This window comes from Lonchura striata, chromosome 4 (genome assembly GCF_050655825.1).
Source record: "Lonchura striata isolate lonStrDom1 chromosome 4, ASM5065582v1, whole genome shotgun sequence".
In the NCBI taxonomy this organism is placed as follows: Eukaryota; Metazoa; Chordata; class Aves; order Passeriformes; family Estrildidae; genus Lonchura; species Lonchura striata.
The window spans coordinates 13,323,863-13,347,844 of record NC_140706.1 but is presented as its reverse complement, the minus strand read 5'-3'; the positions used below and the strand labels follow the sequence as shown (position 1 = coordinate 13,347,844).

At 38.1% G+C, this 23,982-nt stretch overlaps 1 protein-coding gene across 1 annotated transcript; it reads right to left on the bottom strand.

Annotated features, from left to right (window-relative positions):
• Nucleotides 1-8,936: 8,936 nt before the first annotated feature.
• On the bottom strand, nucleotides 8,937-23,769 carry OTOP1 (otopetrin 1). Its single transcript, XM_085577693.1, has 6 exons — nucleotides 21,593-23,769; nucleotides 16,718-16,854; nucleotides 13,803-13,861; nucleotides 12,169-12,299; nucleotides 10,267-11,213; nucleotides 8,937-9,893 (listed from the first exon to the last, which is right to left on the bottom strand). The coding sequence occupies exons 1-6, from the start codon at nucleotides 22,242-22,244 to the stop codon at nucleotides 9,723-9,725; spliced, it is 2,097 nt and encodes a 698-aa protein (XP_085433819.1). The 5' UTR covers nucleotides 22,245-23,769; the 3' UTR covers nucleotides 8,937-9,722.
• Between the last annotated feature and the right edge of the window lie 213 nt (nucleotides 23,770-23,982).

Sequence of the window (23,982 nt, the reverse complement as noted above, 5' to 3'; positions counted from 1 at the left end):
TACTAAATACAGAGGGAAAAGAAAAACAATCAATCTAATTCTGAAACCTTTTAGGTAATTTTATAAAATTGTCACAAGAAAACTGAAACTTCACTTTAGTTCTCACTTAAGAAATTGGCGCTACTTTTCCACATTTAAACAGAGTTATATTTAATATTGGAGGAAGAATTTAGCTTTTGTCACCACTGAATTCTAAACAGTGTGACTAAAGCTCTGATGCTGAGGCAATGTGTTGCTTGCACAAACTCTGCTTTCCTAAGCAATGCCTCCTACAATTTCTCTAAACGAAGAAGCAGATTGCACAAGTATTTCTGCACATGCCTGTTGAAGCTGCTAGTCATGGGGATATTTTGTAATGTAGTTAATGGGGATTTTTTATGCCAAAAGCAATGATCCAGTTTGCTTGTTTACCTTATATTCATTGCTTCAGCAATGTAGAAGTGTATTCATTTGCCTCTAATGTGGTATCTGCATGTATGTCTGTGTTTACATGTGTGTTGCCAGTACACACAAGCTATTTAAATAAACACACAGGTAGGTATCTGTCTTAATAACAAAAGTAGCCCAAAAAAACATAGCCTGCTCACAACTCAGCAGCCCCTTGCCCACACTGGTAACTTGGTACAAATCAGAGGTGCAGGTGTGTGTTATCTCCTGCCAGCTCTGCCGGGTATGCTGGAGTCGGGCACAGAGCAGGCGCAAGCAGATGGGAAAGATGCCTTAACTCATTGGAACAAAAATTATAAGAGCACGCTTGTCAGATGTCTAAAAAATGAAATTTTGCTATGCTTTGTTCTTTACTGTCTGCAATAGGTGGACCCAAAGTGGAGGACCTTCCAAAGTATCCCATTTATTGGCCAAGAGTTGTATTTGGCTGTCAGAAGCCTGTAACTCAGAATTTAGAGGATATAATATCTTTTCCCACCTATTTAATCTGTAGCAATCATTCTTGGTTTCCAGACGGTGTGAATTGATGTTCCCCAAAGCTCCCTGTGGATAAAGATCGAGCTTTGAACTGGGGGAAGATTTGTCACCCAAAGGTGCAGCTGTCAATGGATGCATCAGTGATAGGGTCTCCAATGCTGATCCAATATTTAATGCTTGAATGTTCAAAACTTTCAAGGCAAAGGAATGCATTAGGAGATCAAGAATATTTTCAACGGTAATAGAAAAAAATCCTAGTTTGTGATGGGGTGGCATGTGAGCCTAAAACCCCCATGCTGACAGACTCTGAGTTGGGAAGAAGCAGAGCAGGAAGGAGCAACAGGACAACTGCTTTGTGCTTTTACTGGATCATTCACAACGGCATCAAGTCAGAGAAACAATCACTTAATGGGGACATTTATGGTGTGTTATAACATTCCATCCACTGCCATCAAATTTTTTTGAGCCTGAGATTAAAACCTTTAGCATTTATAGGTTATTAGCATCCTTTTTTAACTTTCTGTAGGCAGTTTGCATATAAATCTCATTTTAAGAATAGTCCATTAAACCCACAGCTGTCATCTTGCTGAGAGATTTGGGGTGGGGATTTTTTTCCCATCCTGAAATCATCTTTGTAATGTCTTTTGTGCTTTTCCTTCAGAGCTTTGCATCATTTTTCTCTTTTTTATTCACCTGTTAAAATTGCAGCTCTCTCTCACAGCTGGCAGATTGAAAGTAATGGAATTTAACTGCTATTGCAATGGTTCTGAGAAAAAAAAATCTTTTCAATTCCTGATTTTAGCAATGTATGTTTTACTAGCTCTTTCCCTTCATTGCCACATTTTCTATATCCACTTCAAATTACACATAACTATTGTTCTGCCTAACAATATTTATTATAAAATCATCAACATTCACACATTCTCTCATCTGAGAGATACTTGGTGTAAAGAGATAGAAAAATAATTAATGCTGAAAGGAAATTAAAACACAGAGACACAGGTGTACCGCTGAGGTTTAAGCTGTAAAAGCATCTCATCAAAAACCTCCCATTACAGTTAGGCTCTAAAACAGAGAAGAGAGGTAGTGGGAGAGGCAGGATGCTCAAGTGGAGCTGTATTTAGGAGTGTGGCTGTACCAATGCTTAAGGTCAGTCAGTTTTACCCACTGACACTTGGCAGTCTTTATTGCACAGGTGCAGGTGTGTATATAGCATGTGAGAGTGCTGAGGAAGCAGGGAAATAGCTGGTGTCTGTGTGTAGTACAGAAAAATCCATGCAGACTGTGTTGGGTTCTACTGTTCATGTTTCAAACTAAAATAAATATGAGCAATTGGACAATGGTCAGAAATGCATTACAGGAAATATGTCTGGGAAAGTTCCTCAGCTGAGCAGAGGGCAGCAGAAGGGTCAGAACTAGCTGGTGATATCTGACAGGGCGAAAAGTTTTCTATAACAGATGACTTTTAATACTTCAGGTGAAGTTAGAAAAACTTCAGAGGCTAAAAACGGAGTCTATAAGAAATCAGGGTAGAGGTGGGGTACACATTTTTAACAGTAAAGAGGATTAATTGCTGGAACAATTTGTTTTGGATTGCAATAGATTTGCCATCATTTGCAATCTGAAAGCCAAGGCTGAATGCATTTCTCAAAGGCTATGCCTCAGCTCATCCCTCAGCTCTGTCTTGATTCCCAGAGTCCCAAACAGTACTCTGTAGTCCATGTCGTGGGAAAAGTAATTTTGGATGGCTACAGCTACCCTTGCTGGCCTTAGATCCTATTTCGGTTTGTGTTTACATGATTAGCAATTTGTAACAGGATCTGTAATGAGGGTGATATGGTTCCTACATCAGCCATTGATCACTCTGGGAAGTCACAAAATAACTGATGTTAACAGAAGACATTTCCACAGATTTTTTTTTTTAATTCATACCATGCTTGACTTCATTTAAACCAATGGTAAGAAATAAAATACAGATGCTAGCCAAGGCCAGGCTCAAAGGGAACAACACTATTGTAAATATGATTCCTACTGTATTGTCTTAGTTTATTTTGGGGCTTTTGTTTTATAAAATATTATGTTTTATTTTTAAATTATTATCATCAGGTATTAAAAATAGTATAATTTTTTTCTCATAAAGGAAGAGGTCACATGATCAAAAACTACTAAAGATCAGTCATATTTGAAACAAGATAAATAAAAAGAGGAAAAACCCCTGTTTTTTACAATTCAGGAATTTTATTCGTATTCTCTGTGTGTGCATGGGAAGAACTGTCCTGAGAAAATAATCAAGATGAAAAAGGTGATTTTAATTTTCTAATGCTGAACACATCAAGATTTTTATTTTGTCTTTTGCCAACTATACTATCAAACTGCAAATAAAAATCAGGTGGTCTTAGTTCCCCAAGAAGCTGCTGTAATTTTTGTATCTGGCTTCAATAGCATAACAATTTGCCCTGTGGAGTAATTTGAAAACAAATGTCTTTTCAGTGTTCTGATCTGTCTGTTTTCCTGACCTACTGTACATTAGGAGGATCTATGAATTTTATACTGAAAGTGTAAAGTAGAGGTTTTTTAATTAAATAATTTTTATTGAAACTTTTACTAACAATATCATTTATCTTAGGATTTTACCCTGTCTATTAAAATAGTATGAGATTATCTTTCACAAAATGAGTAGGAAAACCAAATCCTTCATGGACTCAAACAGTAATTTCAGGAATGAAATCAGACACTATTGTGAAGACTGTTCAGTCTGATAGAAAAGATGGGCTCAGAAAGCAGAAGTCAGCAGCTGGGTGCCTGCCTCTCAAGGAACAGAGATGATGTCTCACAGGGTCAGACAGTGACTCATCCTTGGGCTCCCCTCCTCCCAGAAGGCAGCTGCTGCTTGGAACAGAATGGGGTTGGGAAGCAGGACACACAAACCTCATCTGTTTCACTGGCACTGTGTCCTTGCAGAAGAGCCTGTTGCAAATGCTACACTGAAAACTGCAGAGCAAGGTAAGTTTACAAGTGTGTCAATAGTTAGAACTGATAGGGGTTTTAATCTGTACTTTCTAGAGTTGTGTAAGACCAGCATTAGATTTCATAGTTCAGAATTTATTTGGGGAAAGAATTACAGCTTCAAATTTTTAAACATTAGTGACAAGGATTAACAACTTTGTTACTTTGAGATAAAGAGCAATAAACTGCAACTTTTACTTATTTCTGCCTTTTCCCCTGCCTTAAGCAGTACTTGAAATAGCATGCTCATTTAGAATCCTTCTGGTTTCTTCTCCAACACAGATAATGAGAGTCAAAGGAGTTTCAAGTGCAGAGAGTATCAAGCATCCCTGTAATTCCTTTAGAAAACCTCCCTGTTATTCTGGCTGATGCACTGCAAATCAAAGGAGGGAACATACAGGGTGAAAAGCATATGCTCAAATAAGTCAGGGTAAATATCCCAAATTCAGCACAAGGTCAGTGTATTGCTGCAGTGGAACAAAGTTTGCAAGTGCAGGCACAGCTGGCTCTTCTTGGTATAGTGAAGTTTGGGTTCTTGACTCTTATTGGATTGGAAAGATTTTCCAAAATGGAGAACAAAGAAAATATAATTGTTTAGAGAGAAGAAAGACATTCTGATGATTGGAAAGGACTGGAGGACATTTTCAAAAGAGATACATCTTTTAAATTTATTTCTTAGTAATTAACTATTAGATTCAAGCAGGCAGTGAGGGAAAACCCTACCTGGGGAGCACTGTAGGCATGCTTCTCATGCCTGGCAGAGGAGCAGCAGGAAGGACAAGGAAGGGGGTTCGTGTTACCAGCTACCATTAAGATGTTGTTACAAAACTACTGCTCACTGCATAATTGCTGTTGGTTGCTGCCTTCCTACAAAAGTCATTGCCTGCTAGAAGTGAAATTACTAAATTCAGAAAATTATGGACTCAAATTGGAACCAGACAAAAAGCATGGACTTAGCCTTAAGTATATTAATTGTATCTGTTCATTCATAAAATCATTCTAATCTTCAGTTAAGCCTGGTAAATATTTGATAGCACTATAAATTAGAATAAAGAAGTTATGGTATCATTTAAAATCCTGGCCAGCCACTCACTCCCTCCTCCAGAGTGGGATGAAGGAGAGAATTAGAAAGGTACGAAAATCTGTGGGTTGAGAAAAAGACAATTTAACAGGTAATGCAAAAGGCATGTGAGCAAGCAAAGTGAAACCAGGAATTAATTCTGCACTTCCTGTGGGCAGGCAGGTGTTCAACCATTCCCAGGAAAGTAGGGATCCCTCACATAACAGAGACTTGGGAAGACAAATGCCATCACTCAAAATGTGTGTCCACTCCCCCACTGCTTCCTTCTTCCCTCAGATTTGTGCCCAGCACGAAGCCCTAGGGTGTGGGATGTGGTGCCATGTCCCTGGGGCAGCTGTCCTGGCTGTGTCCCCTCCCAGCTCCTGGTGCACCCCCAGCCTCCTCACTGTGGGGTGGGATGATGGACAGAAAAGGCCTTGGCTCTGTGCTGCTCAGCAATAGCTGAAATACCCCTGAGCTAGCAGCACTGCTCCCAGCACAAATCCCAAACACAGCCCCACACTCACTGCTCGGAAGAAAATTAACTCTATCTCAGCCAAAAATAGCACATGTGGAGCTGTTCCTCGCTCAAATTAAAATGCTGATGTAGTTCACCAGCATTAATGATTCTACGTGTGGTTTTCACAATATGGCTTTTAATTCCAGGTGTATTGCAGTGACATTCAAGCAAAGATTTATTGGAAACTAAACATAAAACACCCACTGCTTTGTTACAAATGAAGTAGAGAGATAGCAGCTGGTTTTCCTGCAACCCCTGTTCTTTCAAATCTTTCCACCTACTGCATCCATCTTTATTTGTACTTAGGCATAAATCGTGGTCCTTTTGCTTCTGGCAAGAAAATGAAAAATGTGTTGGTAAAGATTTTACAACCAAAGGTCATATTTTAAAGATGAAATTCAGTTCTTTTTTAGGTGAAGAACAGTGGTAGAGGAAGGCAGGAGGCATGCCATATAGAACTAAAGGTTTTGCTTTAAATGTCATCCAAATTAACATTACGGGACATAACACACCTCCTAATTTAAAAAAAAAAGAAACAACAACAACAAAAACCCCGATAAATAATAATAATAACAAGTATTCTAACCATTGACTACTGACATTAAAATATCATCAACTTCAAGATGAAATTGATCCTTTAGAAACCAATAGAGCCAAACCTTTATTTTAAAGTTCTCCTTAACAATTGCAGCTGCTTCAATTCTGTTTAAATCCAGGTCTCATTTTATTCATGCATGCATAGAATGAGGCCAAATGCTTGGGGACAAGGGTTCCCAGGGAATAAGTGATCCAATGGCCATCTGTACACACATCATGTCTAATCAAGGTGAGGTGGCGAAAATAAAAATTATTAGATTATTAAAATCTTTGACATTTGGGAATGTTTTTTATCTCATGGATTTTTGGTGAAGATGCATGAATTATTTAAGGCAGTGATAAGAAACATGCACTTATATTACTTGGGTAATTTCCCTCCCTGCTGTTCTCTGGAGCCATCTATTTATCTGCACTTATATAGTCCACTCAAAGTCTATGGAAAACAAGTGGACAATACAACACACAAATATTTCCAAAATTATCAAAATGGACATTATTTTTTGTGTGTGTGTGATTAAAAGAGAAAATTCTAAGTATTGAGAAATACTAGTAAAAGGAATTAACTTCTTTTAGAAGGCCTCAACCATGAGTCTTCCATTTTCTATCTCAGTGTCATTGACACAAAAAACCACTTGGAAAATCTGTGGTCATGCAAATTTGACTCTTCTGGTAAATTGGGGATTGCAGTGCTCTTTTTGCCCCTTAGCAGCCTTTAATTCTGCACACATATGAGTTTAAATGTAACCAAAGCATGCATTATTGAATAGAGATAAAATGATTCAATGAAGAAAGGAAAGGAGTGGAAGAGCCTAATAGAAGGATGAACATAAGAAAATAACTTTCTGGTTAAGATTATGCAGCAAAAATTCAGAATCCTTTGCCTATCAAGCACATTTCACTAAAGAAATTACCTTTTAAAAAGGTCTCTTTTAAAATAATATTAGATTGGAGCACCTCAGGAGAATATCAATAAGCAGCTGTTAGACCTCTCTCCTGGGTAAGCAGGCTCTCGTGCCTCCTGTCACATGCCCAAGCAGATAGATAGGCAGAAATAAGGTAGTTTTATGTTATTTATTATCTTTCCAAACCTGTGATAAATCAGTATTGTTGCTATATACTAGAGGGAAAAAATAAGAAAAGAGTTGTTTGAGAAAGCCCGGGTTTAGCATTGAGCAGAGAGTTAGAGGTCACACTATATTAACTATGTTAATCTAAGTATTTTTCCTTGTCCAAAAATCTATGCTTCTTAAAATTCCATGCTTCTATTTTTCCTGGTTCAAAAATCAATATTTTTTCAAAATGTATATTCTCAAATATTCAGAACTTCATGACTCACTATTGCTTGAAGAGTAGTTAAGCTAAGAGCCACTTCCATCAAATAGTCCCTATTTGGATTAAACAATATTTTTAGAGAGAATTCCTGTTGTGAAAACCTCTTAAGCATGTCATGTCAAAATCAAGTCTCTGGTCCTGAAACAGAACAATTTCAGTCAGCAGGATTTCATCAGTGCAGCATGGAATAGAATTTGCCCATTATCATGTTTAAAGCATTTACTCACTGCCAGAGTGCTACTTTAATTCACTTTTCTGAATAAACTTCAATTTCAGCACTCAAAAGCAATTTAATATTGTGGGCAAATGAAATTTCAATCATAATGTGAAGAAGCAGAAAGGGCTAAGTAATTGCAAATGAAATATAACTATATAAGGATGTTATTTATTTTTGAAACTTTCAAATGTGTGCTACATGTTTGTAATAGAGCATATGGCCCCTTCTTGGCCTTAGGGATTTAGAGTTAGCTCTGCTTTGGCAGAACACAACTGCTGGAAGTCAGGTAAAGAACACCAGTTCTAGCTAAAGAATGACATGGGGCCCATCCCACAGGAGCAGAGGAAGAAGAAACAGGCTTCCTCTAGCCATCTTTGTGAGCACTTGAAGGTTGAAATGGAATTTTTTCCCCTACCTAGTGAAAGTGTCTTTTCTAAAATCACTGAAAATCAAACAACTGATATTGCTTTGCAGGAAGATGGGAATTCTCATTCTCAGTCTCCTGATGCTTCATCTAATTCAGACTTCACCTGAGACTTCAGATGGATATTTCTTTATCTGATCTGGGCTCTGTAACAGGTAAAGAAGGTAATAAAAATTCCTAAGCAGGTTATGGCTATGTGTACCTCAAAATAGAACTGAAGATTAATTATGATGTGAAGCAATTCCTGAAGCAACCTAAAGCAATCAGGTGATTTATCAAATGATCCGTGTTTGCCATCTAGTGGTACAAAGCCAAATTTTTTTTTCTGCTGCAGAAGAGCAGACACAACTGCTGAAATCTCCTATCTCAGAAGCAAATCTCTCCCACACAGAAATGTTCCTGCTCTCGGGATGATGGTGGTGATAAGTGTACAACTGTCCTTTCAGGAACCAGGTGCAGAAATTCAGCCCTTGACCCACCAGACTTAGGACTAGGTCATCAACAAATTAGCAAGGGTTATCCAGTAATTAATTGATCTGTAGCTCCAGTGTCCTGGTTACTGCTCCAGTCTTTTGATCTTGCAGGTGCAGATTCTAAGAATATTCAGGTACCCAGCTTTTCACTGCTTTCTGTGAGAATTCAAGCAACAAACAGGGTTTTGAGAATATATTCTAACACCTTGTAAACCACACTTATAAAACTCTCAGCCAAAGACCCTCTGGATTTCTAGAAGCTTCAGCTTTGCTTTACAGCACCTCTGTATGAAAACATATGATTATTTTCCATCCAGGAGACTGATCTACAATGAAATTAGCAGATCAATAAAAATTGTGCAGAGAATACATACCATTCTGGCACTGGAACACATATACCTAAATATGAACTATAAGACTAGTTATTTCAAGAATGTTTCAATAAATAATTAAGTAAAAGGATTAATTTTATTTCTCAGTTGTACAGTAAATACATAAAAATTAATATAAATTTATTTTATCAGAAAAAATTATATACAGCATTATATCTAATCATACATGTTTCTCACCTAGATTTCTTGCTATCTATATCTAGCCACAAAATAATAATTATATATTGATTTTCATCAGTAACAAGGAACTTTAAACTAATTCCCATGCCCCAATTATCTAGTAAATGTTTTTAGGTTTTACTATAAAAAAAAAAAAAGCTAGGAATTAAGACTTGGAGTTTTCCTATTATCTCTGGGATTCAAGAGAAGCTCTTCCTGAGATTTTCTGTTCTAAGTCATACAAAATTTTTTGTAAACCCCTTTCACAAGTCACAGTGAATGAAAACAAAGCCATACAAATTATAGAGAGAAAAAATCCCAGATGACTAAAACAAAGATTAATGAGATTGAATTAACTTTACTATGTAGTGTTAATCATATTAACACTAATATGATTCTGAAAAGTGTATTTACACAATAACACCACATATACAACAAAACATGTGGAAAGAAAGAAAAATTACATGCTATTAGCTATGGTCCCTTCTTTAAAAAAAATTATTGGATCTTCTATTTATTGAGCAGCTGCTTATTCACTCATTCATTCATCCACTCCCTCAACTGTTATTTATGTAATTAATTATTCAAGCAATTGTTCACTGAGGGACCGTATATGATCTATGTTTTACAATTGACCTCAAAGAGCGAGGCAGCTGAATGCATCCGATAGAAAATAGAAAAAGGCATTGCAAGGTTCACAACAATTATCCAGGGTTCAAAGCCAAAAACTATTTCTTCCAGTCCATTGTCGTACTCCGGGCGGCACCCGAACGCCGGTGGTATCCACAGCTGCAGGGAAAGAACGCGAGGCCAATATTAATCACCAGCCATACAAGTCAATAGCCCTTAATGACTGTGACTCCACCGTACTGCAAACTGGCTTCAGGAATCCCTAAGAAATCCCTCCCTCATGCTGCTAGGGCAGGCTGGTGGAACAGGGCTTCAGATTTTGCTGTTGCTGTTTTTGGACCATTACTGAAAGGAGCCTCCCTTATTCCTCATTTGGATAAATTTTGTTCCCGAAAAGCATATTCACTTCTTCCAGAAGTAAAATTTACTGCCTACAAACTATAGAACCATGCAATTTTCATATACTTATCAGACTTGAAAGGATGGGAAGCTTTTGGGTATTAACTTGTGAACTACATTCAAAATGTCTTACCGAAAGGTTGCAGAGGAATAAAAACGCAGCAATGTTTTTCAAAATTCTCCTCTTGTTGTTAGTAACTGAGTTTCTGCTGTAAAATGAGAAATCTGAGGCTGAGTGCATGACCAAACTATTGTCCTGACTCGTTTCTTCTCTGGCAACACCAGCAGCATCATTTTCTCTCCCACAGATGCTGCCCTTAAATAGACAGGGTATGTCACCATTGTCACGAGCAGCTCTGCCATTGTAAATCTCTTTGGACAAGGGGGTGAGAGACAAAGTGCTCCCCCGAGATATGGTCACTATCCGAAGAGTTTTAATGGCGTCATTCCCCTTTTCCTGCTCACGGTGGATGGATTCAATGATAAAGAGGTTCTGAATATATTTCTCAATAATAACCAGAACAGAGTAGGGCAGGTTATACCATATGTATTTGGGATGACCTTGGGCACAGATAATGGCAAGGATTGAGCCCCAGGAGAGCAGCCAGGACCCTGCAGCTGTGCCCACCAGCAGTTCTGCATCCAGTTTTCGAGCGGGGTTCTTGGAATTATCCAGCGATCTATCTTCCAGTCTGTAGATGAGAAGGGCGACGACTCCAGCTGTGCACATGAGAGCCAACACGAAGATAGCGTGCAAGTAAAACATAGTAAGTGCTAACTCACTTTTGATTTTTGAACCTCCAATCTGAATTAAATATACAACAACTATGGCTATCGTGCTAGTTAGCACGATTAGTCCAAAAATCATTCCAACAGTTATGCCGTGGAATTTGAATGGAGTTTTGCTTTGCTGGTGGTGCTCAACTTTACGACCAATGTTCTTCCACAGGACATAGAGCATCGTGGATGCTAGGATGTGGTACTCTATGTTAAAGGGATATAGATAATATATTCCCTGAGAAAATATTGAGCAGAGAGTAGTTGTTGTGCAATTGCATTGAGGTGCATGATCATCTAGAACTAAAGGAGAAGGAGAAATCAGTTTTGTGCATTATCAAGGTTCCTTGTTTTAAGTGAATAAGTAAAACATAAATAAAATGCTGAAACACAAAAGGTCAGATTTCAGACAAACAACACACGATTACCCACCTAAGAAAAGGCTTCCCCATGCTCCACTGGGGATTGAAAGCACGGGGCATCTCCAGCAGTTGTCATAGAATGGCCTGGGCTGCAAGGGACCTTAAAGATCATCTATTTCAACACCCCCCCATCCCCAGTGTGGACAGGAACTTTTCACTAGACCAGATTGCTCAAAGCTCCATCTAACCTGGCCTTGAACATTTCTAGGGATGTAGCATCCACAGCTTCTCTGAGCAACCTGTTCCAGTGTCTTAACACTCTCACAGTGAAGAACTTTTCTCTTTATATCTTCCTTACTCTAAAAGTTTGCTGACTACAACTTGCACCATCTTGCCAATGGAGAAAATTATTCATTAGTAAAAAAAGCACTCAGAACAAAGTCTTTGTCTTGTAAAACAGCACTAATGGATAACTTAGAGCCATCCTACTGAATCCTGTAGGACCACAGGCTACATGCAATCACTCTCCTGGGAAAGATTTGCAAGATTATCCATACTTGGTTTTTTATGAATAACTTGGTAAGTAGTAAACTCTCTTTTTAATACTGCTATGTTAATTTATTACTGTGATTTAGTAATAAAATGATTCCTTAGTGATGTTATTCCTGAAAATAAATGTTCTCAAAAAATCTATTTGTTTGGAACTTAGAAGAAAATTACTGCCTTGTTCACATATATAATAATGATCGTATAACATTTCAGTATCAGCTAATTGCCATGTGCCCCAGAATATCTATGCTGACATAATCATGAATGACTCAGCTAAATACAGTGACACTGTTTTGTATGAGTATGCTAGAGCAGGAATTTTACAATGCACCAAGACTTCTGCTTACCTATAGTTATGTTCCCAAAACCAAGTGTGATTAGTCTTTCCTTATGTTCATTCAATTGATGTTTTGACTCTGTTAACACACCATTTGTCCACAGGAGCAAATTTGTGAAAACTGAATGGATAACACCAAACCTACAAAGCAAAGTAATTATTGCAGGAATCCACACAGACTGTATCTCATGAAATATGTGAAAAGAAATTAAGTGGATTAACTTTCTATGAAATTAAATGGATTAACTTTCTATGTACAAGCTATACGGCAATATTTATTTGTCAATGCAGAGGGAGGGTTGAAAAATCATCACCAATCTTTAAAGATGTTCTGCAGTCACTGAAATCAGACTTCCAGGACCTTACAGAAATGTCATATATATTAAATGGCCTAATGTATTAAACTGTTAATAGAAGGCCAGGTGTTTTCCTGCACCTGAGGCTGTTCATGCTTCGTCACCAAGAAAAAGTCCTTTATTACAACACTGTTCTCATAATAAAGTTGCAGTTAGAAATATTTTAAATCTACTTATAAACAGAGCTGATAGCACCAGCTGACGTTACAAAGCCTTTTGAAATCACTCTCTTCCTGAGCGTGAAGTTTGAACACTTACCCAAGAGAGCAGAACAGATGGAGAACCTTCACCACAGATTATGTTTCTGAGCAAATTCATTTTACCTCCTATAGAAACTGGTCAGATCATTGATGACTTTAAATTGAAAATTACCATGTTTGTTTACTTGTGTTCTACGTGCAGACAGATTAATATACATGAATCCACCTTCTCACAAAACTAGAAAACACATTGGATCAGATTTGGTACATAGGATACCACCAGGGAGGTTGTGTTTCCAAGTGCATGTGCACAGCTGCATCTACCACAGCTGTGAGGTCTGGTAGATATGCCTGAGGAATGGGATGCCAGAAGGACCTGGATGAGCTCAAGAAGTGGCCCTATGGGAACCTTAGGAGGCTCCAAAAGGCCAAGTGCAAGGTCCTGCAGCTGGGTCAGGGCAAGCCCCAGCATCAACACAGGCTGGAAACATTGAAGGTCAGGTTGGATGGACCTCTGAGCAGCCTGATCTAGTTAAAGGTGTCCCTGCTTATTGAAGAGGGGTTGGACTAAATTACTTTTAAAGTCATATAGTCCAACCCCTCTGCAAAAATTTAGTCATTTCTTCCAACCCAAACTATTCTATGCATCTAAGACCTAGTTTTAAAAAGGTGTTTTCCATAAAATCAATATAAAATACCTCAGTTACATTGCATTGACTGCAGGTTGGTGATACAGGTTCCCTTCCAGTAGTTAAATAAATAAAACATAATATAATGCACAGTCTTAAAACACATATATGCTGCTTCCTTCTTAAGTGACTCTGTGGTATCATATATTGCCATTTTCCTCTCTCATGAGAAAAATATATGTGTTCTGTCACTATTTTGTGTTACAAAATATCAGTGCAGGTTGAGTAAGGGTAAGTGGAGTTAGTTTAACTGTTCTATTTCTTTCTACTTAGTGCAATCAAGAGGAGAATCAATCTCTGTATATTTTCACTGTCTCTCATACAATAAATCTTTGGTGTTAAAGCACTGTACAGACCTACACCTATTAACTTGCCAGATGAGGATCAGATCCACTTTACCTTTCAAGTGTTTTGAAAGACTGGATAACATCCTTTGCATGACACCACAGAAAATACACCTAAATGGAAAAAATACAGAGATATATGGTTACACTAATGCATATGTGTAACACTCAGAAAGGAAAGTGCATGTGTAGATAGACATTCAAATGGTTAAAATTTCTGATTATTTAAACTGAGGCAGCTCCATCTCCACACATGTGAAAGAGCTCATGATTTCATGTGATATTTACACAGAACCTGAGATTCTTACATGAAAAATCAGTGGCTTAATAGTAGAAATTCTAAGTATCACTCACCAAAACATATTTTCCTTCTGTATCTGAAGAGACTTTTATTTCAATGACAAACAAAATAAAGCCACTGGCTGTGGATAGAGGTGTGATTGTTGCAGGGCATAGTGATGCTAAGTTTGAATAATTTATGAAATATATCAAATTCTATGGATGGAAAGAGATTGATGAAAGGATGCTAGACTTGATCAATAAAACAACAAATTCCCAGAAAGCATGAGAAAAGTTTGTACTAACTGCATGGGAGACAATCCCATTAAGAACACAGCAGCTGCACTCAAGGATAGCAAAGAAAACTCAAACAAGGAGTAAAAGAGAGAGATAAAAACAATGAGTTAGCAAGTCAAGGTAAGGGGGTTAAAATTAGAACTCTCTGTTTGTGAGAGCATAATGGAGACCTCAGAAAAAGATTGCCACTGAAACAAAACCAAGTGTGGAGAGTTTCAAGAACTATATCAATGTTCCTCAGGGATGTTAGGATGACACTAACATTCTGTTAACTCCCAGTAGTTCCTAGGATACTGAAGTCATCAGTAGGTGAACTATCAGGAGAGAAAGAGTCCTGAGATTTCTCTTAGAAATCTGCCTGGTTTGGTATTCCAGAAATGGTCTGAAAAGTGACAAAAACTTTGGGTTCTTCTTCAGCAACCAGAGTAACTGGAAGCCCATTTTCCCACAGCATCCATCACTGTAGGATGCCTTCACAGCCCCTGTTTCTGAGGCAATCTATGCTAGGCAAATGCAGCTCTTTATGGCTCATCTATGCTACCCAACAGTAACAATTCCTCTAATGAAGCATTCATCAATGAGAGGAGTGGCCACTGTAAAATCTTAGATGTAAAGACTAAAATATTTCATGTAGGCTTCTACTGAAATCAAATTGAAATTACCTTAGTCTCTAATGCCATATTCTATTTCCCATCCTGGGAAAAATGCAGTAAAATCTGACAGCAGATCTGAAACCATTCCTTAAAACTTATAAAAACACAAGTTTTGAAGATGTGTTCAGATACAAGATAGGGGGAAGAAATAGGACAAGTCAGTAAAGAAATAGCATAAAATCCAGTTTTTGCTCACAAAATACTCATTGTGTCAAGGGGACTTCTGCCTGCAGAAGAACATATTGCACAGCCTGCCCTGGGAGGGCAGGTACATGTGAGTTCATACATGGGCTCAGAATGCATGTATTCATTTCATGGCATGTGTCAGGAAGCCTCACTTAGAGTAAATGACAACAGACTCTGGTAAAAAACAAATTCTTTGGTTTTTAGATTACACATATTAGGGATGTTCTCTGCTGAAATTTCATTCACTATTTCAAAGACACAAAAAGATCCATCTTAGGTAAGTTAATTACTTCTTAAATTTAACTTTTTCTTTGATTGCTTAGGCTAACATTCAAGTGTTCATTATTTTAAGCTCTGTAGATGATAAATTCAGTGACACTGGGTGATGTAAAATTTAAATTAGAATTCTTGTTGCCTTTGTTCAGCATTTTTATTCACCATTCTTCCACACTCCAGTTCATGGTGGCTGGAAGCATTGTCAGCTCTGAGTCACTGGCTGTAATGAAGAATGCTGTGTTCAGATCAGGAGGGTAGATTTTTGGTTTGTTTTTCAGAGATGAAGGAATGAAGTTGCAAGACATGGAGAGTGGATATTAAAAGAATGCGAAATTAAGATTACTTCAACCAATGCAGAATTTCACTGTCAGAGAAAAACATAGATGGGGTGAGAGTTACTGTTTAAATTTCAAATTTTTTTTTAACTGTTGAAGAAAGCAGAAAAATGTAGGTTGTTCAAAAGCTCATTTACATACAATCACAACTGCTAGGAAAATATTTATTTTCTTTCTGAATGACATAAACGTCTTGGAAAATTCATAAAAGTGCCTATGATTGAGTATCTCAGTTGAGTAGCTTTTTCTTTCCTCCTTCCCTACAAACCTGCTGACAGGGGTTTAGAGTAGTTCATGTGAGAAACAATCAGCTATGGAGAGTCACCACACACTGTAGACCCAAAGCCTTATAACAAAGAGGCAGCTGGAATATTTCACAGGAGTCACTGACTACGTCTGCTACTGTGCAGCCACTGATAAGAACAACAAAACACTTCTAGGAGGAACATCCATGTTCATTTGTTACAGGAAAGTTGTCCAAGTATTTTAGAACCAGCTAGGAAAGGTTTTGTCCCCTTTAACTTACCAGGCCTACACCTCTAGCCACAAAGGAATTATCAGGTTAGACAGATTTAATTGAACTGTTCTGGCAAGTCCTACATACATAAACAAGGGAATTGTCTTTAGCCAAAATACTCATTTCAGCCTGAAAATTCTGTATGTAACTTCAACTAAACAAAAAGGCTACATAATTTCAACTACATGATAACATTTTTTTATTATTGTTTTTTCAAACACATGTCTGAAACCCATGAATTTTCTGGCTAAGTAACTTCAGGTTGCAAATCCTTGAATTTACTCTACATGCACAAGCATTTAGTTCTCAAAAGTATTCTGTGATACGCTTAGAAATCAAATTATTGTTAAGTCCGCTGATGACAAGATAAAATATATTTTTGGTAAGAAACAAAGATTAATATAAAACTGCAACCAGTGGTTTTTACCTGTAAGATGGTGTGGACAGCATGTGTAACAGGAAAAATGCCTTCAGTTGGTGATAAACAGTTTGAAAAGTCAATATAATATCCAATTTTAAAGGAGTCCAGAATTAAAGTAATCACTGCAAATAATGTAATCCCACCTACAAATGGAAAATATATTAGAAATGTTAATGTAAGTTACAGTGTTATAGTGTCTAGGGACTATATGTAAAATATACAACAACCTATTTAAGGGAATGAAAGTTGATCAACATCTGTATTCTTGTTTAGGGAAATAAGACGAGATCAATGCTCAAGGAAATAATTGACTCTATGAAATTAGTGCCTCTAATCTGTGACAGCCTCTGCCCAGTACATTAAGCAAGGTCATCACCAAGGAACCAAAAATTTAATTTTAATATCTATATTTCACACACACAAAAATATCCTGACATATTACTCTAAATACCCTAAAGAACTTGGAAATACATTTCCCTTTGTTGATTTTTTGTTGCTGTTATTATTTGGTTTGTATCTGTATGACTAAGTACAATCGGCTACAAGATTGCTGAACCAAACTCTAAGACCTCCATTTCCTTGGTTTTGGTTTGTTTTGAGGATTGTTTTGTTTTGTTTTGTGTGGTTGGGTGGGGTTTTGTTTTCCTTTTCTTAGGCTTTTTTCCAAGCAAGTTTTCACTGGATTTAATTTGGACTTATTTGAATGAAGGCTAGATAAAAATTTATCCATGGACCTTAACCAGACCTCATGATATAAACCAGCACCAGGAACTTAATCTTTCTTTACAATTCCTCACAGAGTAAATAACATCATTAGTGTTGACTTGGATAAATATTTATCTTTTATATAGGGCCACAACCTAACTTTCATATAAGTACCATGTATTCCACTTGACATGTGGTAGTAAAAAAGTAATACTAAATTAAAAATGTATTTAATTAATACTTCTATTGTCAAAATTGCATTGATAAAAATTAAGTAGAAATTATATAAACACACTATAATTTTGTTTATTATTTCATTGACCCTTTAAAATTAAACAAAAATAGACTTCAGAAACCTTTTCAATCACAAGTTTATGAATTCCAGCAGGATTTTATGCTTCTGTTTTACAATCTCTCTATAATAAAGCCACTGTAAAATTACTGATTTAATGCAATTTTTACCAAAAGCTAAAAACTTCTGGTTTTGTATTGCAAACTCTAAAACCTCAGCTCTGCACTTCATACATGTGTGTAATCCCATATATTTTTTAAAATTTATGCTTCTTAGGTCAGCTAATTTGTTTTATAACACACATAACAGGACTGAAGCCCATGTTTTTAACTAGAGGTGCCATTTTTATTGTGTATTAAAATAAATGGTATCATAAAATACAAAATTATAGGCTACTCTTGAGATCAAATTATGTTTCTTTCCTTATCTAGAGAATGTTAATAATTCTGAAATAAATTGGAATTTCTAATTTTGATTATATCATTATAAATATAACTGGTTATAAATAACTCTGCCTGAGGTGACTAGACATGCAAGGTGTTAGACTAGATGAACTTCAGAAGTCCCTTCCTACCTGAATTATTCTAAGATTGATTTTGTGATTTATGGTTTATTTACAAAGGAGGCAGGAAATAGCCTGTTTGTCTGAAATTAGTCCATTTCACATGTGTTGTGATTATTTCAATAAGAAGACAAAAGCTATCTTCTGAAGCAAAAAGGTGATATACTACTGACTTCCAAGGATTAGAAGACTTTGTATGATTCTTAATTTTAGATTGTTTCATTTATTCAAATGGTATTTAGATATTTCTGCAATCACCCAGGTGGCCATACTACAAGTACTACAAGTATACAAAGTGTCTAACATGCTTATTTATGGGCTTTGAAAGAGAATGATTGTACTGATTTCCTTAGTCAAAAGTCAAATAACAACCATAATGACCATGCATATGGTATGTTAAGTTTTTCTGACAACTTTTTGTGATAGAATCTTCAGTAGTATGTGCTAATATTAAATGGACACCAGTAATTTCAAGGAAGATAATTCCACTGCTTAGTTATTTTCATTTACAATTGTAAGAAATGTGAAATCATTGCTAATGAATGCTGTTTCATTATTTTTTCTTTTCAAACATTCATTGAAACCTGTGTGTCTTAAGGGATCAATAATATGATTTTCAATAATGCTAAGTGCTACTTCATTTCCTCCTAGTAACCACCAAGAAGATCAGAAAAACATAATGATCCAGTTGCAAAAATACCACTCTCACTTTAAAATATTGTTCAAACAATTGGCAATTCAATGCAGGCAGTAAAAAGATACAAGTTGAAGTGTGTCAATAGCTTTTAAGTTGATCAGTTGTCAATGCTTTAAACAGAAACTAAACACATGCTAAAGGATGTGATGAAATAAAGCTGTGAAGACAACTGGTTTTCATTTTGAGTTCTCTTGGTCACTTCACTTTCCCCAAAAATGGTCAGAGAGCTTTTCCTATCAGAAGAGCAAACTTAGGGGAATAACATTTGGAATAAGCCAAGGAAAGACTTCCTAAAGTTTCCTGTGGTTATTTGGGTCAGGATAACTGTGTTGTATTAAAGGCCCAGCTCTGCCACGAATTTTTCACACATTCAGACTCTAGGAATGGTTCTTGGTCAACCACGCAGGTGGGAAGACAACCAAGCTCAAGGGTTCACACAATTGACACCTTGTTGCAGAAAGGCTTGAGGAAACCTTCCTGTGAGCAGTTCTTGCAAACTGGTCATCTGTCCTTCTAGTGTTGCTAAACATGTCCAAGGAGTCAGTTATAGGAGGTTTTTGTTAAATCATTCCATGTCAATATTTGTCAGAGCAAAATGGTCTAAGCAGGCAACTGCCACCACATTTTACTAAAATGATATTCACAAAGTACTCATGAAAATACACTCATTTTATACAGTTTAATACAAGGACATTTGCTCTCACAATTACAGCAAAGAGATGTTCTTCAAAAACAGCTGATAGAGCTAGTTTAAAAATTGCAGAAACCTTTCAGTGGAAAAATTCAAACAAAATATGTCTGTCCCACTCCATTCTCCCCTTTCCTTTTTGGACTTTTGATCTTTCAGGTAAAAGATTTCTATGACAAAAGCACTGATAAAGAGGAGGGCAAGGGGGATCTTGGCAGAGGAATTGCCACCTGAGTTTTTCCTTAGTTCAAATAAGTTTTCTTTTACCAATAGAGGATAAAGAAGTTGTACAGACTTGTTGTAACTACAAGAAACTCCCAAGAATAGGAAAGTGTAGGTCATTCCCTAAGGGCAAATTTGTTGAATTGCAGCCTAAGAGAAGCCATAGAACCCACAGCACTTGAGAAGCCAGTACAAAGAGCCATCCTGTGCTGGTAAAAGAAATGAATAAGGTAACCTAGTAGTTCAATCTAGGATCTTATTTCTAAGTTTCTGTGACTCCTTATATTCTGTAGGACAAATGAAATGCTGTGAATGCAATGCCAAAAAAAAGAGGGTGGGGGATCCTGCTGTACTTACCCATGCTAGGAAGTATTTATTCCATATTTAGAAGGGGAAGGCTACCCTTTGAGTAACAAAAGCTTAGCTTGGTCCAAGGTAGGATCATATGAAGCCTTGCATGAATTTCAGGAGGTTTTAAGTCACATAAGCTAATAAATGAAAAATGCTTGAGAGATGAATATTGCCTTGAAAAATAGTGAATAATCAAGGGAACAATTCAACAGTTGGTATGTGAACTCCATAAATTTCAGGAAAGAGTCTACAGACCATGTCTGTACATTAGACATTAAAAAAAATAGGTTTTCTGTCAGCTATTCAAACACAAATGTTAACGGTTGCAAAGAAAATAATTTATACACAAGTACTGAGATTGAGAACAAACTACATTTCCACAGCACAACCTTACTTTTGAAAATAATCAGGTGTCAGGTGTTCTTGGAATTTTCATTTAGATATTTCATTAGCTCTGTGAAAATTAGCTGTTGTCTCATTGTTAGTAGGTAGAAAACATTTTAGGAGAAAGCTGTCATAATATTCCACTTAAATACTTTCTGATCTATCATTCACAGTGCTGACTTGAAGAGGCTGGTAAAACTGGGATTGCCTATTATTCCACAAGCACTGATGTAGGCTGTATCTTTTCCTTGGTACCCCAAAACACAGCATTCCTGTCACTACCAGGCTGTGATGTGCTGCCCAAACACCTTCTCTCAATATACCTTTGTATCCTCACTCTGGTACGCACCTGAGCGCAGATAAGGGCCAGCATACCCCACCACTACACTCACAAACTTTTATACTTTTTCTGCAAGCGAATGCTCAGTTTAGATTCCTTGTTTAACTGCTTTATGTACTGATTACAAACTGATCTGGTCAGGGATTTTTTCCTCTTCTGTCTAAATCTAGATGTTTCAAAAGCATCACTGTACACATATAAACAGGAATCTCTATATACATCGGTATAGAGAGCAGTTCAGAACCTTTTTGACTACCATAAAGTAAATTGCGTTATACCATCTGGAAAAGGTGATAATTCCTCCAAGACACCAACAAAATTGCCTCTTCTGCTAGCTATATTTCATTTTTCAAGTTTCACCAAACCAGCCTGGTAAGGAAGAAAGGCGCTGGAGCTTTCAGCACTATAAATGGTAGGTTGGAAAGTGAGGATGTTTAACAAACAGCTTCCCAATACAATCTTCTAGTATGTTCAGCTTATGCATATATTTACTTTAGAGTGCACCGCATGTTCATTCAGTTTGTGAATACCAGGATGCCTCCCGGTAGGGATGGAGAGGGTAACAAAGAGGCAGCAGACACAGGTGATGGCACAGATGTCCCTTGTGCAGTACCGCTCTGTGCCATCCGCCCGTACTTACACTTCAGCCAGCGGGCTCCAGCGTGCGTGTCCTTGTCCCGGATCAGCCTCCTCTGCGTGCAGCTCCTGCAGAGGTACCACAGCATCCACAGCAGCTGGATGAGCATCAGCGTGATGAGGTAGGAGAGCAGGTGGCTCTTGCTGATGCCCACAGCATGCACAGCCCAGGCGAAGGTGAGCAGCAGCCCGGCCAGGAAGAGGTTGATGCCGTACTGGCTGCTGAGGATCTCGGCGTTTTTCTGCGGGTAGCTGCCGCCCACGGCGGGGCACCCGGCGGCTTGCTCCATCTCCCACGCCGCCGGCCAGGTGCTCCAAGCAGGCGGCCCCGCTTTCCCCGGGGAGCCCCGAGGCCGCTGCTGGCCCGTCCCCCATCGCGGCGGGGGCGGAGCGGGACCGCCGGCCCCGGCCGTGCCCTGCCCGCGGGCGGGGGTCCCGGCTGCCGGGGCAGCCCCTCGCTCCCCTCTGCGGGAAAGGCTCCTGAGGCTTTGCGGGACATTCTTCCCTGAGACTGACAACGGCTGGGGTGCAGACCAGGGTAAGGAGAAGTGGCTCGGACAAAGGTTAGTTCGGAGCCTGCCCTGCCCGGCTGGCTCTGTAAAGGACATCGGGTCCTGTCCGTGTTGGGAGACCCGTGCGGTGTAGGTGTGACACATTCCCTGGATAGGAGGATGCGAAAGACACCGTGTGTCGAACAAACCCCCGGCCCGACGGCTGGAAAGCCGAGGAACGGCCAGAACCTGGGAGCCGCTGAGGCTGGAGCCTGCCCTGCAGCCCAGGAGCCTCCAGCTGCTGATGGAGTCCTTCGCACGGCCAGGCAGAGGGATCACACACGTGCTTCACGCTCGGGGCTCCACAGGCCGTCTTCTTTTGAGCAATCAGTACTTCCACTGCTAGGACAGGACCTCGGTTTTCAGCAACTGAGCTCAAAGTAGAAAAAAATTCTGCAGAATTTAGTCCACTTCTTATATATTCGTTTTCCCAATATTTATACACACTTTAAGTATTGACCCTTTTCTACTTAAAATGAATTCTCTTAACTTTAGGTATTTGGATGCCGAGCATAGCTTGGAGGCCAAACACCAAGGTCCTTGTTCTGGCCAAGCAGGTCTTACATTTTTGCTCTGTACCTGTTGGTTGCATATTGATTGGTGACCCACGCCTCGCATAAAATTAAGCCACTAGTTCAACTACAATTAAAAAAAAAGATATACTGAAAATTCAGCACCTATCTTATTCCACTTCCTCTGGCAAAGGAGTAATTTTAAGCTCTTTCTCTTCTGAAGACAGAAATTAATAGAGAGGTTTTTCTCTTATAACAAAGGACACTTTTGAACTTACGTACAAGTGTCTGGGAATCACAAGCCTCTTAAAGAACAGGGAAGAGAAACAATATGGCAGAAAGGTGGAATGGGTGAATTCTGGACAATCACCTATTTAGGTAAACATAAAGAAGTAGTTCCTTACTTATTTTGTCCTGTTCTCAAGAAACAGATATTTAAAGCCATATGCAAATTTCCTTTTGAGAAATGCATTTAACAGGAAGCAAGCCCTATGTTTCTGTCTGGCCTGTTAAATCAAAAGCATAACTAGTCAAACAGGCTTCAATTACCTCTAGTTCACAGCTCATTGTTATCAGAAATGGCATTGTGGAATTGCCAAATCCTACTTCTATCACATATGATGTAACCTTTAAAGAATAACTAAGAAAGATGTTTGTTTTAGAGAACTTCTACGGATAACTGGGATAAATAATCTTCATTGCATGGACTATTTTATTTCTAATTATCCAAGAGCTTCCTTTGTCCTATAAAGCTCTTTGGTGCTGGTACACATTCTCATCCTGAAATTAAATAATGTAAATTGATACAGAAGATACCTATGGTGATCTGTACCAAGAGAATACATTCAAGCTTTAGTAGAGGTGGGGATTTCAATTGCCTCATATTTTTTTTCAGGGAATTATTATGCTAGCTTTCTACTCCCTTGCCCTAAATTTTTTATTTGGTGGTAAGCAAAATAACAAAAGCAAGGAGTTCACAGAAGTGGCAGCAGCATTGTGTCAGGTTACAATAATTAAAATAAGCATTGTTTTACATTCTTACCATATTTGCCACTGCTTCCTTTTGAGCCCATAAGTGAATAAGTACTGTGTTGGATACTCAGATCTGTTACTGAAAGACTGCTGAACTTTCTACAATGGGCATTTCTACCTGGGATTCTCAGAAAGGCATCAAAGAAGGCAGGCAGCTCTCCAGAGGTGAACAGAGTGTTATTACACCTTCAATAAACCCAGCTGAAGGGGCATGATTGACAAAGGTACTCCAAGTCAAGTATAGTATTTAAAATCTACGTGAACAACTATTTTATTAGAAAAAGCAATGAGATGGGGTA

Excerpts from the sequence above, each read along its gene's own strand:
- OTOP1 (XM_085577693.1), bottom strand. The coding sequence starts at position 22,244 with ATGTGTCACACCTACACCGCACGGGTCTCCCAACACGGACAGGACCCG. Across the intron at positions 16,855-21,592 it reads TGGAGCCCGCTGGCTGAAGT|GTGGGATTACATTATTTGCA; the intron begins GTAAGTACGGGC and ends TTCCATTTGTAG. Across the intron at positions 12,300-13,802 it reads TCTTTCAAAACACTTGAAAG|GTTTGGTGTTATCCATTCAG; the intron begins GTAAAGTGGATC and ends TTTGCTTTGTAG.